The 16,040-nt window shown below is 42.5% G+C and overlaps 1 protein-coding gene across 7 annotated transcripts in view; it reads right to left on the bottom strand.

Moving 5' to 3' along the window:
* C2CD3 (C2 domain containing 3 centriole elongation regulator) overlaps positions 1 to 16,040 on the bottom strand; it is a 123,365-nt gene that overhangs the window by 60,713 nt on the left and 46,612 nt on the right. For all 7 annotated transcript variants that reach the window (XM_059708451.1, XM_059708453.1, XM_059708452.1 and 4 more), the window contains 5 exons: positions 15,238 to 15,732; positions 12,135 to 12,286; positions 9,816 to 10,062; positions 4,118 to 4,298; positions 764 to 947 (listed from right to left, as the gene is read on the bottom strand). In XM_059708451.1, coding sequence (XP_059564434.1) covers positions 764 to 947; positions 4,118 to 4,298; positions 9,816 to 10,062; positions 12,135 to 12,286; positions 15,238 to 15,732 — 1,259 coding nt within the window. The remainder of the gene's footprint in view (positions 1 to 763; positions 948 to 4,117; positions 4,299 to 9,815; positions 10,063 to 12,134; positions 12,287 to 15,237; positions 15,733 to 16,040) is intronic.

The raw sequence follows: 16,040 nt of genomic DNA, 5'->3' as shown, positions 1-16,040 counted from the left end.
AGTGGTTCTAGGTGGAGCAGTCTAAATTTCTTCGTCTTCAGGCCCAAGCCCCTCAAATTTGGAGGTGTATGAGGATCTTTTGGTACCTACACCATTTCACTCTCATCTTAAAACATCCCATTCTTAGATCACAAAGTTATCAAACCTAATTTCCACCTGATTCTATTTAGGAAAAGGTTCTGGCAAGTGGCTGTACCCTTCCCTACTTCTGTTCCTGATGTTGGTTTCTCTCCTTTTAGAATTATACTCTCTTAGTCATTTTAGTTGGCTTCTTGGGGATGGGGATGCAAAGGAGGAGTTTGAACACCAGTTTTAATGCCATTATTTTTTCTGGAAATTGCCAAAGTTTGTGACATGAGTGGATTTATATTTATGAAGGATACTCTTCTGGTGGTGGGATGAACAGATTATAAGAAGGCCATTACATTAATTTAGGCATGATCTAATGTGGGCCTGAAGTAAATAAGGCAGTAAGATAATCAGAAAAAGATGACTGATACATTTGAGAGAACAGGAGGTAAAACTGATGGAATTTCACTTATATGTAGTGGTTAGAAGTGTAAGATACAACTGCTTCCAAGAGCCTAATAATTGAATAGATTTCAATAATCTATTCAACAATCATTAACAAACACAAATAATATAAAACACGGCAGAAGGGACTGCTTAGCTTCCTTATAATTCAACCTAGACTAGTTATGGGAAGGATGCTCTATGCTTGTGTATTTCCTTCCTAAGCACAGGATTGGGTTCTCCACACTACCTGCACCAGATTTCAAAGTGGACTCCACCTCCGGGCACAAGTGCTTGTGCAGAGAAGGCACTGAGTAGGAGCCTTTGCACTGGAACTTCTGTTGGCAACAGGAGAGAGTGATGGTGCTGACTATTAAAGATGGGATCTGGAACACAGAGTGTGGTTGCAGATCTGAAAGGCCTCAGAGTGATTCCTTTGGAAAAGAAAAGCAATTCAGAACAATCAACACATCATTTAGTGTTTTATACGTAGTAAGACAGTATGTTAATGTCCAATATTTTTCAATTTTATCCTCACAATATTCCTATAAAGAAATCAAAGGAGGTATTATTACTCCTACTTCATAGATGAGGATATGAATGAACACCTTGGGTTACATGGTGAACCTGAAGGTCTTAGAGCTAGTAGGTCACAGACCTGGAGCCAGAATCTATTATCTCCAGACTGTAAGTCCTATCAAGGTCCATTTCTCTAGTAGTTATGGTACCTAAGATCTCATCATAATACAGAAGTAAAAGGTCCCTTTGTTGGTGGGCAATGAATGAGGGTTTCACTTTCTCCACATCTTCACCAACACTTATTAGTCTTTTTAAAATTTTTTTGAAATATATTTTTATTGATTTCAGAGAGGAAGGGAGAGGTATAAGGAGATAGAAACATCAATGATGAGAGAGAATCATTGATTAGCTGCCTCCTGCATGCCCCCCAATGAGGGGATCAAGCCTGCAACCCCAGCACGTGCCCTTGGCCAGAACTGAACCTGGGACCCTTTAGTCTGCAGGCGGACGCTCTATCTACTGAGCTAAAGCAGCTAGGGCTCTTTCTTTTTTTTAAAAAATTATAGCCATCTTAGTGGTATCTTGTGGTGGTTTTGATTTCCATTCCCCAAATGACTAATGATGTTGAGTATCTTTTCATGAGCTTATTGACCATTTATATGAATTTGGAGAAATGTTTTGAGATCTCTGCCCATTTTTAATTGGATTGTCTTTCTATTATCTACACTAATAAAAGAGAAAAATGGTAATTGGCGTACGACGATACCCTTTTCATTGGCTAATCAGGGCTATATGCAAATTAACTGCCAACTATGATTGGCAGTTAACTGCCAACAAGATGGCGGTTAATTTGCATATGTAGGCACAATGCAGGGAGGCGAAAGGGAAAGCAGGAAGAAGCCCCCTGCCACTGACAGTGATCGGAAACCCAGGGGGGAGCTAAGAGCTGGGGGGCAGGGCAAAGGCGGCCCTGGGGCCGCCTTTGCCCTGCCCCCTAGCCATGATTGGAGAATCAGGCGCCTTTGCCGCCCTGGCCAGTGATAGCAGGAAGTAGGGGTGGAGCCAGCGATGGGAGCTGGGCACAGTCGAAGCTGGCAGTCCCGGGAGCTAGGGGTCCCTTGCCTGGGCCTAAAGCGGAGCCCACGATCGCGGGGCCGCTGCAGCTGCGGGTCCCCGCTGCCCGAGCCGGACGCCTCAGCCAGAGGCGTTAGGCCTGGGCAGGGGCGGAGCCTGCAACCACGGGGAGCTGGGGGTCCCCTGCCCAGGCCTGACACCTCTGCCGGAGGCCTCAGGCCTGGTCAAGGGGCCGATCCGGTGATTGGTGATCAGAGGGTGATGAGGGTCAACTCCTCTGGCCGAGGCATCAGGCCTGGGCGGGGGGCGGAGCCGGGGATTGGGGGGATATGATGGTCCCCTTGCCCAGGCCTGAAGCCTGGGTCAGAAGCGTCAGGCTTGGGCGGGGGGTGGAGCAAGCGATCAGAGGGAGATGGGGGTCCCCTGCCCAGGCATGATTCCTGGGCCAGAGGCCTCAGGCCTGGGCGGGGGCCAGAACCAGTGATCGGGGGGAGATGGGAGTCCCCTGTCCAAGCCTGACACCTCTGGCGGAGGCGTCAGGCCTGGGCAAGGGCCGATCAGGAGATCAGAGGGTTATGGGGGTCTATGCCTCTGGCTGAGGCATCAGGCCTGGGCAAGGGGCAGAGCCAGTAATCAGAGGGGGCTGGGGGCAGAACCAGTGATGGGGGGAAATGAGGGTCCCCTGCCCAGGCCTGACACCTCTGTCAGAGGCGTCAGGCCTGGGCAAGGGGCCGATCCTGCGATTGGAGGGTGATGGGGGTCAATGCCTGAGGGCTCCCAGTATGTGAGAGGGGGCAGGCTGGGCTGAGGGACACTCCCCGCCCCCCACACACACCCAGTGCACGAATTTCGTGCACCGGGCCCCTAGTTGATTTATAAAGTTCTTTATATATTTAGGGTACGAGTCTGTTATTTAAACCCTAAAACCAACACTGGTAGTGCTTCCCCAGTTATTTCTGACATGCTCAGAATGGCAAAAAAGTTTGAGTCACCTGACTTACTCATTTCAAGATGAGGTAAAAAAAAAGCAATACTCTGCTTCCTTATTTTAGCTCTCAGAAATGACAAGATAGATATGGTAGGAGACAGTGCAGTATAATGCAAGAAGCTGTGGGGCCAGTGGACAGGGCATGAACGTCAACCTTGGCAATTGTTAGTGAGGTGGCCTTAGTCATTTCACATTTCTGAACCTTGTTTCCTTAATTGTAAAATAAAGAAAATAGAATCGACCAGAATAAGTTGTTTTTAGGCTTTAAGATTTATGAGCTACTATGCTGTACACCTGAAACTAAAACAAAATAATATTGAATGTAAACTATAATTGAAAATAAAATTTAAAAGATTATGATATATGTGAGGTATATATATGTACATATTTCCCCCAGGAGCAATGGTTCAGTATTTTTAAAATTGGTGTTCTTATAGACATTATAGAACCTAAGTTCCATGGACAATGAGGATCAATTGTATGTTTATAGATGATAAGATTGAGTAGGCTGCCTGGCTGGTGTGGCTCAGTGGTTGAGTGTTGACCCATGCACCAGGAGGTCACTGGTTCGATTCCTGGTCAGGGCACATGCCCTGGTCGCTAGCCTGATCCCCAGTAAGGGATGTGCAGAAGGCAGCTGATTGATGTTTCTCTCCCATCAATGTTTCTATCTCTCTCTCATTCTCTTGGAAATCAATAAAAACGTTAAAAAAAAAGAATGAGTAGGCATGCAAATGATATAAGATGGGACAAAATGTAAATAATCTGATGGATCTAGAAAGGATACACAGAAGTTCTTTGTACTATTTTTACAACTTTTCCATAAATTTGAAGCCAAATTAAAATAAAAAGTTACCAAAAAAATTTTTAAAAAAGTAAAATAAACACTTAGCCTATCTCCTGTTTTGCCCGGGTAAGACTAATTTTTGAGGAACACAAAATTCACTCAGGAAGAAAAAATTCCTAAGTATATCCAGTAAAAGAATTAAACAAGAATGAGAAGGCCTAATCTCCTCCACCTACCATTTTCAAGGAATTCAGGTCCTTTTAACACACTGGATTGTGAATCTTGAACTGGAAAGTAGTACTGAACATAACAATCTGCTTCTCCCCAGACTGTGGCCTGAAGAGGGACCAGCCCTTTAACCTTGTCTACATGGAGCTCAAAGTGGTGCTCCATCAGTCCATTTCCTTGGTTTTCTGCCTATTAAACACAGAGAGACTGGTGAGCTGTATAGAATATTATTGCTTCTCTATGAAGTCTGAATATAGATGAAAAAATAAGCATAATTAATTAGCCTAAAACAGATACTTAATTTTCATTATGTATAAATCTCATTATAATCAGATCAAGCTGGATTTACTCCAGATTATGAGACTGAGTCAATACTATGAAACCTATAATGTAATCCAGTACATTAATGAAAGGAAGGCAAAAAAGGCATTTGATAAAATTTAACACCTGTTCCTAATTCTCAGCAAACTTAAGAATAAAAGGTTATTTCCTTAATAAAACAGGAAATATACATTTGAAACGAACAGACATTAATTTACTTAATTCCTATTTTTGATGAAGTTAGGAATAATATCAAAACTGTTTGTCAATGGCCCTAGCCGGTTTGGCTCATTGAATAGAGCATCAACCTGCAGACTGAAGGGTCCTGGGTTTGATGCTGGTAAAGGGCATGTACGTAGTTGCAGGCTTGACCTCCGTTCCCGATCTGGACACATTCGGGAGGCAACCAATTGATGTGTCTCTCGCACATCGATGTTTCTCTCTCTGTCTCCCCCCTTCCTTCCACTCTCTATTTTTTAAAATATATTTTATTAATTTTTTACAGAGAGGAAGAGAGAGGGATAGAGAGTTAGAAACATTGATGAGAGAGAACCATCGATCTGCTGCCTCCTGCACACCTCCTACTGGGGATGTGCCAGCGACCAAGGTACATGCCCTTGACGGGAATCAAACCAGGGACCCTTGAGTCCACAGGCCGATGCTCTATCCATTGAGTCAAACCGGTCAGGGCCCACTCTCTAAATATCAATGGAAAAATATCCTCAGGTGAGGATTAACACTCCCCCCACCACCCCACCCCAAAACTGCTTGTCAATGGTAAGGACTATTTGGGGAGGTAGTGAATACACTGTTACTGAATAACTAATAATGTAGTTACTACTTACTATGAGCCAGGCACTCTATTAAGCCCTTCACTTATATTAGCTAATTTAACATGCATAGCTAACAACAGTGGAACTAGGATTTGAACTCAGGTAGTCTAATTCCAGGGCCAAAGTTCTTTACCTCTATTCTGTACAGCAGACACTAGATAACTGATTATTAGGAATGTTCAAAGGGGAAATACAGGATTCAGATAAGGTTCAGACTGTATGATTTATACATGTTTAACATTCAATACATTTGGAATAGAGATTGCATTAGGTCTTTGCTTTGAAATCTAAAAATGCATGTCAGCAATACCTGCTCAAAAACCTTCCTACGGAAACAGAAAACTTACAATTTGATTTCCCAGAGAAGAAAAATATAGGGGAAAAAAACCCCTCCAAATTACAGTGCCTGCTCAATTTGGCCATACAGTATTTTAGTAATTTAATAATTTAGTTCTGCAGATGTTGAACAGGGTGAGGCACTTATGAATGTAGGAGAAAAAACAACTGTATTTTATTGATATCCAACATTTCAAGGATTTTTGTGCTTGTAGTAACATTTTCTAACTTTCTATACTACAATAACAGTTGGGAATAGAGATGATTTTTTTATTTGTGCTTTTATGTCATTTTTAAATAAAAATAAAACACTACTATCTATTGATAGACACTAATATTCAATAAAAACAGAAAAGTTTAGAGTTCATAATAAATAATAACCTATTAATGGATACTTTCCTAATAGTTCTTTCTTTGCTAGAAACTTAAAATGTCATTCAGATTCAGATTAAAAAATATAACATACTTAAATGGTGTGGAGACTGAGATTTAGCTATAGTGGACACCAAGAGACACCAAATGTAAGATACAACAGGACATGATATTATGGACTTAGAAGTCAGAAGACCTGTATCTGAACTCCAATTCTACCATTCTTAGCTATGGGATCCTGGAAAAATAACACAACCTCTTTGATTTTCTATTTCATCCTATATAATACTAGAGGCCCAGTGCACAAAAATTTGTGCACTCAGGGCGGTGGGGGTCCCTCAGCCCGGCCTGTGCCCTCTCGCAGTCTGGGACCCCTTGGGGGATTGCCGGGAGCCGGTCCATCCTTGCTGTTTCAAGGGACCTGGCATATATAGCATACTGTTCTTAATATGTTTGCTCCCCTTAGTGCTGTGTGTTTTAACCAAGGTCACCTCTCCGAGAAAGGTTGTTTCCCCAGGTAGGGATTTTTCCCTGAAGTCAGGGAGGGGATAAAACCCCTCAACTAAGTGCCAGGTGGGTAATTAATCACTTTAACTACGAACAGTCATGCTTAAGCTACATAATCTTTACTCCCTGGAATGGAGATAAGAAACGCCCTAACCTTTGTAATAGAGATTGATAGGATTGAATCAAACTGGTATAAATACAGATGTAACAAGACAGAAAGAGACAGAACTTAGAAGAGAGCCAAGAAGACAGAACCTACACAGAACCTACAGACAGAAGAACTTCGCTGGAGAGAACATGGCAAAAGATCCTGGACTGAACCTGACTACAGAAATTGGCAAGAGAACCTGACTAGAACCTGGTGACTGAACCTGGCTGGAGAACCTGGACAGAACCTGGCTGGAGAACCTAGCGAGGGAACATGGCCACAGAACCTGGCTGGAGATCCGAAGCAGAACGTTTCTGGAGATCCAGACCAGAACTTGGCTGGAGATCCTGGCTGGAGATCCTGGCTAGGCTGCTGATCAACTGAACACTGTCTCCGTGTCCTTCCTTCTTCGCCGACTCCGTCCACACCTTTGGGGACCCCTGGACCCGCTGGGGCTGGACCCCGGCAGGGGATGACCACCTGCTGGCTTAGGCCTGCTCCCCGGGGGATTGGGCCTAAGCTGGCAATCAGACAACCCTCTGGCAGCCCGGCAGCCCTTGGGGGATGTCCACTTGCCAGCGGGGAGCAGACCTAAGCTGCAGTCGGACATCCTTAGCGCTGCTGAGGAGGCAGGAGAGGCTCCCACCACCACCGCTGTACTAGCAGCCATCAGCCTGGCTTGTGGCTGAGCAGAGCTCCCCCATGTGCGAGTGCACTGACCACCAGAGGGCAGCTCCTGCATTGAGCGTCTGCCCCCTGGTGGTCAGTGTGTGTCATAGTGACCAGTCATTCCAAGTCTTTTTGCTGTTAGGGTCAGTCTGCATATTACCCTTTTACTATATAGGATAGAGGCCTGGTGCATGGGTGGGGGCCAGCTGGTTTGCCCTAAATGGTGTCCCGGATCAGGGTGGGGGTCCCCACTGGGGTGCCTGGCCAGCCTGGGTGAGGGGCTGATGGCTGTTTGCAGCTGGTCACACCCCCTTCAGGGTGGGGGTCCCCACTGGGGTGCCTGGCCAGCCTGGATGAGGGGCTGATGGCTGTTTTCAGGCTGACCACACCCCCTTTAGGGTGGAGGTCCCCACTGGGACACCTGGCCAATCTGGGTAAGGGGCTGAGGGCCATTTTCAGGCTGGCCGGCGACTGAAGCTCCCAGCCTCTCCTCTTTTTCTTTTTTTTTTTTACTCTGGGATTTATTTACCTTCTATAATTGAAACTTTGTTGCCATCACTGGAGCTGAGAGCCACTCCTGCTTGCTCCAGCTCTGAGGCCACGGTCTGCTGAAAGGAGGTATCTGGAGTTTGTTTAGCTTCTATAATTGAAACTTTGTTGCCGTCACTGGAGCTAAGAGCCGGCTCCAGCTCTGTGGCCATGGCCTGCTGAAAGTAGGTATCTGGGGTTTGTTTAGCTCAGGGGTGGGCAAACTTTTTGACTCGAGGGCCACAATGGGTTCTTAAACTGGACCGGAGGGCCGGAACAAAAGCATGGATGGAGTGTTTGTGTGAACTAATATAAATTCAAAGTAAACATCATTACATAAAAGGGTACGGTCTTTTTTTTTTTAGTTTTATTCATTTCAAAAGGGCCGGATATGGCCCGCGGGCCGTAGTTTGCCCACGGCTGGTTTAGCTTCTATAATTGAAACTTTGTTGTTTTCGGAGCTCAGAGCCGGGCCGCGGCAGGTGGGGAACCTTGGCTTCCTCCATCACTGGAGCAAGCAAGCCTCCTGCTTGCTTCAGTTGCATGGCTACCGGCCGCCATCTTGGTTGGCGGTTAATTTGCATATCGCCCTGATTAGCCAATGGGAAGAGTAGCGAAGGTACAGTTAATTACCATGTTTGTCTATTATTAGATAGGATGCTAAGTGTCTGGTTGGCCAGTCGGCCAGTCAACCAATCAAAGCGTAATATGCTAATGATAAGCTAAGGCCGCTCAACCACTCACTATGACATGCACTGACCACCAGGGGGCAGACACTCAGACTGGTAGGTTAGCTACTGCTGGGGTCCAGCTGATTGGGACTGAGCGAGATGGACCAGACACGCCCTAGAGCCCTCCCATGTTCCCTCCCGAGCTGGTCAACCTCCCATGTCTCTCCCCAGCCCCGATTGTGCACTGGTGGAGTCCCTCGGCCTGGCCTGTGCCCTCTTGCAATCTGGGACCTCTCAGGGGACGTCAGAGAGCTGGTTTCAGCCTGATCCCGTAGGCCAAGCTGAGGGACCCCATTGGTGCACGAATTCTAGTCACCAGGCTTCTAGTCAAGTATAAAAGAGAATGAAAATGACCAACCTCACAACATCGAACAGACTGTCAAACTACGGTGGGAAGGCTGGGGAGGGTTGGGGGGTGGGGGGAGGGGGCAAGAGATCAACCAAAGGACTTGTATGCATGCATATGAGCATAACCAATGGACACAAGACACTGGGGGGTATGGGAAGCTAGGGGAGAAAAAAAAACATATATAATACTCTCTGTAATACTTTAAGCAATAAAACAATTAAAAAAAAAAAAAGACCAACCTCATGTAGTTGTTAGGAAAATAATCATGATAAAGTATTTTCTTAACTGTATAGCACTATACAAAATAAGTTACTTTTAACTTATTAGAAAAGCAAGGAACTTCACTCTAACTTTCCAACTTGGATCTGGTCAAGAAAAACAGAATAAGATTTTGCTGGCTTACATTTGGGATCACTCTTCATCCCAGAATCCCCGTTTTTTTCTTGGATTATCTTTAAAAGTTTTTAAAATTAAGACTATTTTTTTTAGAGCAGCTAAGGTTCACCCCAATATTTTACAAAGGCAATTAAGTTAGTAAATTAGAGGATTAAGATCTAGTTGTCCAATTAGATTTTCTTTATAAATTCAAGGAGCTCAGAGGGATACAGATATGCATTTAAGCCATAAAAGAAAAATAACAATGATTCCTTTGATCTATCATAAGCACTGAAGTACAAATATGTTCTTTTGTTAAGCCTTTCACTACTGAAATAAGGATTTGGGGCAATGGTTTCACTAAAACATGCAAGATAAAATGAGATTATGTACTTAAAAAATTTGCTAAGAGAGTACATTAAGTATTCTTACCACACACACAAAAAGGTAACTAGGTGAAGTGATGGATATGATAATTAGCTTGATTCTGATAATCATTTTACAACATAAACATACAATCAAGTGTTTAGTCATTACCATTGCATTGGATGCTTTAGATAGCTGGTCCAGTAAATGGGCTGGCCTCGGGCTGAAGGGAGGAAGTGTTCCTTCTTCATTCTTCAATCTTTGTAGTGCCATTATCTGATCTGAAGAACCCATAGCTAAAAAGACTCGAAGACTCCCATTTTTCTGGCCTGAGAACACATCAATCACAGGCATGTAGCTGTCGACAGCAACAACTGGGAACTGAGCATCAAGCAGCAGGCGAGAAATCTTGGGATCTCTAAAGGGAGAGAAATTGTACATGAGCAAATAACAATTATCAATCATGTCATAGAGTTGCTTCATTTCTTACTTGGCTCATTTTCTCAGTTTGCTAAAAATGTATCTACAACTAGAAAAGTAATAGTGGCTTGAGAAAACATATGATTCTATTCATAATCCATCAAATAAAATTTACCAGGCAGGACCTGGACAGGTGTCTCAGTTGGTTGGAGTGTCGTCCCATACACCAAAAGGCTGCAGGTTCAATTCCTGGTCAGGGCATATACTTAGGTTTTGAGTTTGTTCCCCAATCCCAGGTGAGGGTGTGTACGGGAGGAGACCAATTGATGTTTCTCTCTTACATTGATATTTCTCTCTCTATCCTTTCCTCTCTTTTTAAAAATCAATAAACACATCTTTGGGTGAGGATTATAGAAAAAAAAATACCAGGCATTAAGTTCCAAATGTAGCAAATTGAAGACAGAGAATGTGTCTGATTTATCTCAGTATCATCATGGTCCTCAGTAGAGGCCTTTTGAATTGCATTATTTTACAGGTAGGCAGTATGGTCAACTAGAAAAAGTATGGACTTTGGAGTCTGGTGGATAAAATTTGGATAATATTAACAATAACATTACCACTTACTAAGTGCTTACTATATGATAAGCACTTTACAGTTTCTATAATCCTTCTAATACTGCAAAGGGTTAATATTATCCACTATTAACAGACAATAAAAAGTCCACATGCTCTTCATGCTGAATCTTTGCTCTGCCCTTACTTGCTGTATGACACTAAGTAATCAATTTAATCTGTCTATTTCCTCATCTGCAAAATGTAGGTAATGAAACGTCCATCAAAGGACTGTTATAAGCAGTATGCTAAGATAACAAATATAAAATACAAACAGTGATGCCTGGCATATTTTGGTAAGTGCTCAGTCATTGGTATCTAGTAGTGTTTTGCTCTCTCAGCAAAGAATGGGGTTTAATGAAATGAGAAGGGGAATATCAAACCAGACTAATATCACAACTAAAAAAGGAAGCAAGAGTCCAAAGCCTTGAGTTGGCAGTGGTATCCATGATTCCGGCAGTACTCCTTAGCCTGGCTATGCTTTCCAATGTTGCCATCATAAGTACGTAAGCGTTCATAGAAGGCTTACTTATTTTCTCACTAGATTCTTACAATTGCTCCAGGAGGGAGAAAGATGATCTACCCTTAAACTCATTTTATAGATGATAAAAAGAAAGTCAAAGAGATTGACTTCTCCAAATTAAAGAACAGGTTTTCTCATTTGTAAAATGGGGATAATGATAATACCTCCTACAGTTATAGAAAGGTTCATATGAGATAGCGCCCCCAACAGTGCTCTTTGTAAATATGACACAGCATTTAAAACACAGATACATGAAAAGGCTGTTAGGAAAGAGGTCAATGTTAAAATAAGAAAAAATCAGCACCTTGAATCAAAACAGAAAATGAGTCTGTACTGCAGATAGAAATTGCCTTCAGGTAAAATTAATACCTCATCTAGGTGTTGGGTAGTGACAAGTGAGGTGCAGTAATCAAGTCTGAAGGTCTAAGACAATACTGGGTGCAGAAATCTTGCAAATAGCTGATGTGAAAAATACTAAAGTTTATGACAGGATAAACCATTAGTTTTGTGGTAACCTTTGGCAGTTGAGCTGCTTGGTGAGGAGGGTGGACTCTAGAGCCAGGCTCTCTGGGTTCTACCTGTTCTACTACCTGTTCTACTACTTACGATTTAATGACATGTTACATAGCTTCTCTGTGCCTCTGTTACCTCATCAGTAAAATTGGGAAAATAAAAGTTACCTGCCTCAGAGGATTGTTGTGAGGGTTAAATGACTTGATGGTATAAGTAAGGTTCTTAAAATAGGGCCTGAAACATGGTAAGCAGTATCTGTAAGACTGCTTTAACACAGGAGAAAGAGCAAAATTACGTTGAAATTGAAAAAGTCCTCCAAGGAATTATAGGGCTAGCCATATTTGCAAACCACAAGAATTCCTCTTCAGTCCATACAAAGTTAAAGATGTAAAATAAAGAATACTCCAAAAGATCCTATTTACTTGAATGACATGTAAAACTGATGGAGGGGGAGTTTCACCAGCCCGAGCAGCTTGTCCTGTCCTGGGCTCCGCACCTTGTTCCAAGTTTCGATTACCATCACATTGTTCTTAAGCCTTTCCAAGTATTTGGGAGACAGAGAGACAGGAATCACCTGGGGAGAGGAACAACAAGAAACAAAAGCCCACACCTGAGACAAAATAATTAATTCATACTTTTATTCAACACACATTTACTGAAAGCCTACTGTGTGCCTTGCACAGTGCTAAGAGCTGAAGACATTAAAATAAAATCCAACCTACATCCTCAGTTTAAAGCCACAGTCTGGTGTCAGAAACTAACATATATAAAGGCCAAATACAAAATGGCATGAGTTCTCTGATGATAAAGCTCATACAGATGGGGCTTCAAGGACAGAGAAAGTTGTCAGACAAGTTGATCATGGTGCCTGCAAAGCTCATTCAATCTTCCTAAGGCAAAATGACCCATTTGTAAACTCCTGCTGAAAGACTGATGTTTTTGGAACAAAAGTGACTACTGACTAGCCATGGGTCCTCAAACTACGGCCCGCGGGCCACATGCAAATACAAATATTGTATTTGTTCCCGTTTTGTTTTTTTACTTCAAAATAAGATATGTGCAGTGTGCATAGGAATTTGTTCATAGTTTTTTTTTTAAACTATAGTCTGGCCCTCCAACGGTCTGAGGGACAGTGAACTGGCCCCCTGTTTAAAAAGTTTGAGGACCCCTGGACTAGACAAACATTGAGCACCTGATCAAAGGGCAGCCAATCCACTGGTTGGGTGGTATGGTCCAGTGCATAAAGCTCTGCCCAACAGGTACTATAGTAAATAGCAAGCCCAACTGTTCATCTGGATTTTCAGTGTAAAAGGACTCCAGAATTGGCCAGTCAGCTGTTAGTTGAATGAAAAAAGAACCAGAGCTCCAGAGACAAGAGCAGGTCAGTCAAATTAATAACAAACTTAGAATAACTAACAGCAGAAGAGAGAGAAACCTAGTGATGAAGTTAACAGAAAACACAAGAGGCAAAGGGGTGAAATCAGAAGAGCAGATGTACTTTTGTATTCATCTAAGAAACTTCAATTAGATAAGGTACCCTGAGCACATTTCTGGTCCTTGAAACCAAAAAAAGTACAACACATCAACCTAACCTACAAATAGGGAGATTTCAGAAAGAGCTTCTGGGAGAAAATAAACTTAAATCTTAACGATAAGCAGGAGTTAACTAGTACAAAAAGCTCTGCCTAATAGGAGTCATGAAAGTTGAGAGGAAATTCCAGGCAGAAATACATAGAAAGACACAGAGGTAGGGAAAGAGAATATTCAGGAAATACAAGTAGCTGAGCATACCTAGGTTATCTAGTGTGAAGGGAAGAGTGGAAACTGGAGAGTACAGACAGTTCTTAGAGGGTCTTATAGTCCAAAACAAGGATTTGGACTCTATCCTAAAGGCTATGAAGAAACATTGAAAGGTCTGAGCAGAGGAGTAAAATATTCAGGTTAGTGTTTTAGAGGTGCACAGGAAGGGATGGACAGGGAGTGAACAGAAACAGGTAGCCAATGTGAAGGCTATTTAGAAAGAAAGCGAGGGCCAGAATGAAAGCAATGGCAATGAAGTGGAGATAAGAGGATATATCCAGAGATAATTAAGTTTGCAGTATCTATGGAACTTGGTGAATAATTATATAAGAAAGAGTAAACTTTTAGGTTCTACTTGGGTTTCTCAGTAAATTATAACATGAATTAGGGCAGACAGGAGGAGGAGAAACAGAATTGGAAGGAAAATAAATTTAGATTTGGACACATTTGAATTTCTTCTTTCCATGTACGCATCTTTATTGAATATCTGTGATATGAAAGGTGATGCGGTGGGTACCAAGTATAAAGTGCTTTTGAGACATCCAGGTGGTGACAAACAGCAGATAACAGGATATAGAGATGTGAAACTACAGGAGATTGTCTGTCCTACAAAGAAGTGTAGGAAGTCATTTTCACATATATGAGAGCTGAAGCTATGAGAGTAGATGTGGTGACCATGGGGAAAAGGTTGGTTTGGCCCAGCCGGTGTGGCTCACTGGTTGAGTGTCGACCTATGAACCAGGAGTCACGATTCAATTCCTGGTCAGGGCACATGCCCAGGTTGTGGGCTCGATCCCTATTAGAGGACACGCAAGAAGCAGCTGATAGATGATTTTCTCTCACTGATGTTTCTATCTCTCTCCCTTCCTCTCTCCAAAATGAATAAAAACATTAAAAGGAAAGAAAGAAAAACGGTTGGTTTGGAAGAATTACAAGGATAATGAATAGGAGATAATTAAAGGTAAAAGAGAGAAGTGCTGGTGTCACCACTCTTTTCCTCTGACCCAATAACTAAAAAAGGACAGTTAAGTCAAGAAAAAATATAAGAGATTAGAGTTCCAAAGATCGAGAAAGAAAACTAAGCAATAGCATGAAATTCTACAGAGAAACCAAGCAAAATGAGTACTGAAGTAAGTGAAGGAATAAATCAGTGAGAAAAAAAATTAAGTAAATAAAAAAATAAAGGAGAGACTGGAGGAACAGAAAGGAAAAGAGGAAGTTTAACTGATCAAAGCCCTGGAGCAGGGGTCCTCAAACTTTTTAAACAGGGGGCCAGTTCACTGTCCCTCAGACCGTTGGAGGGCCGGACTATAGTTTAAAAAAAAACGAGTCGGCTACTAAGCAACAGGCAGTGGCGACAAAAACACCCAGCGGGCCGGATAAATGTTTTCGGCGGGCCGCATGTGGCCCGCGGGCCGTAGTTTGAGGACCCCTGCCTCCGCAGCAAGGAATAGAATTCAGAATTCAGGCAAAAGAAATAGTGGGGAATTGAGACAGAACAGAAAGAAATAGACATACAAAAAGTTTGAAAATGCTGGCAATATCTTTTCCTCTTCCCACCCAATAGTGGGACTGGATTTACATACCAGAAAATTACGAAGGTTCCTCCCAGGTTGAACATTCTAGATTTCTTTTACAATGGCATTATGATTTGGGAAACATACTTGTCTTCCACCTCCATACATCCCTAATAGATAGGAAATGTAAAGATATGTACAAAGTTACCTGAGAAAAGTTAAAGACTGGCTGTGTTGTGCCCCATGCGATGACAGATCTGGTGACTTCCTCTGTGCTGAAGAGTTTGCAATTTAAATAAACATTGCATGGTGGTGGTTTCTCAGATTCTTCAGTAATGAAATCTTTCCCATCTGGCACCATCAAAAGCACATGCAACAGCAAAGCACTCTCTTTGGTTGACCCATTTGTCTGATTTACCAAATTGTGAGAGGCTGGCATAGCCATGAAGGTTGAAGGATTTGGTGCAACAGGGCTTGGTGACTTTGGGTTGGAGAGCACCAAATTCTGTTCTTCCTTTGCAGTTTCTTCATGAACTTGATTTAGGTTCTGTGAATTTTTGGTGCAGGTAACATGATGGCTAGGTTCTGACAGTTTCTTATCTGGGCTTATAAGAGTAGAAAATAGGGTATGTGGGGTGCTACTATTTAACTTAGTCTCGACACCACTGAAATCCTTATTATCTATAACAAGCTCCACAGTTACCTATAGAACACAAAAGAAAGGGAGTTAGTAAGAATCTCTTCTAGAATCAGAATCAGAATTTTGAAGCTAGATGCAGCACTGGATTGTTAGGAAATAAATTAATTCATCCACAAATGCCATAATAGGAAGAACATTAGTAGACTCCATATACATTACCTTACCAGAATTAAGAAAAGCTAGGGAGATCATTTATCAGTAATATAAGATGAACCTGGAACCTCAACTTCTGCCAGAAACTAAGGATAAAGACATATTGAAAGGATACAGAATCCAGTTGAAGGGGCTCCCGCTGGCCAAGACTGGGACTA

This window comes from Myotis daubentonii, chromosome 9 (genome assembly GCF_963259705.1).
Source record: "Myotis daubentonii chromosome 9, mMyoDau2.1, whole genome shotgun sequence".
In the NCBI taxonomy this organism is placed as follows: domain Eukaryota; kingdom Metazoa; phylum Chordata; class Mammalia; order Chiroptera; family Vespertilionidae; genus Myotis; species Myotis daubentonii.
This window is presented reverse-complemented; position numbering and strand designations above follow the sequence as displayed.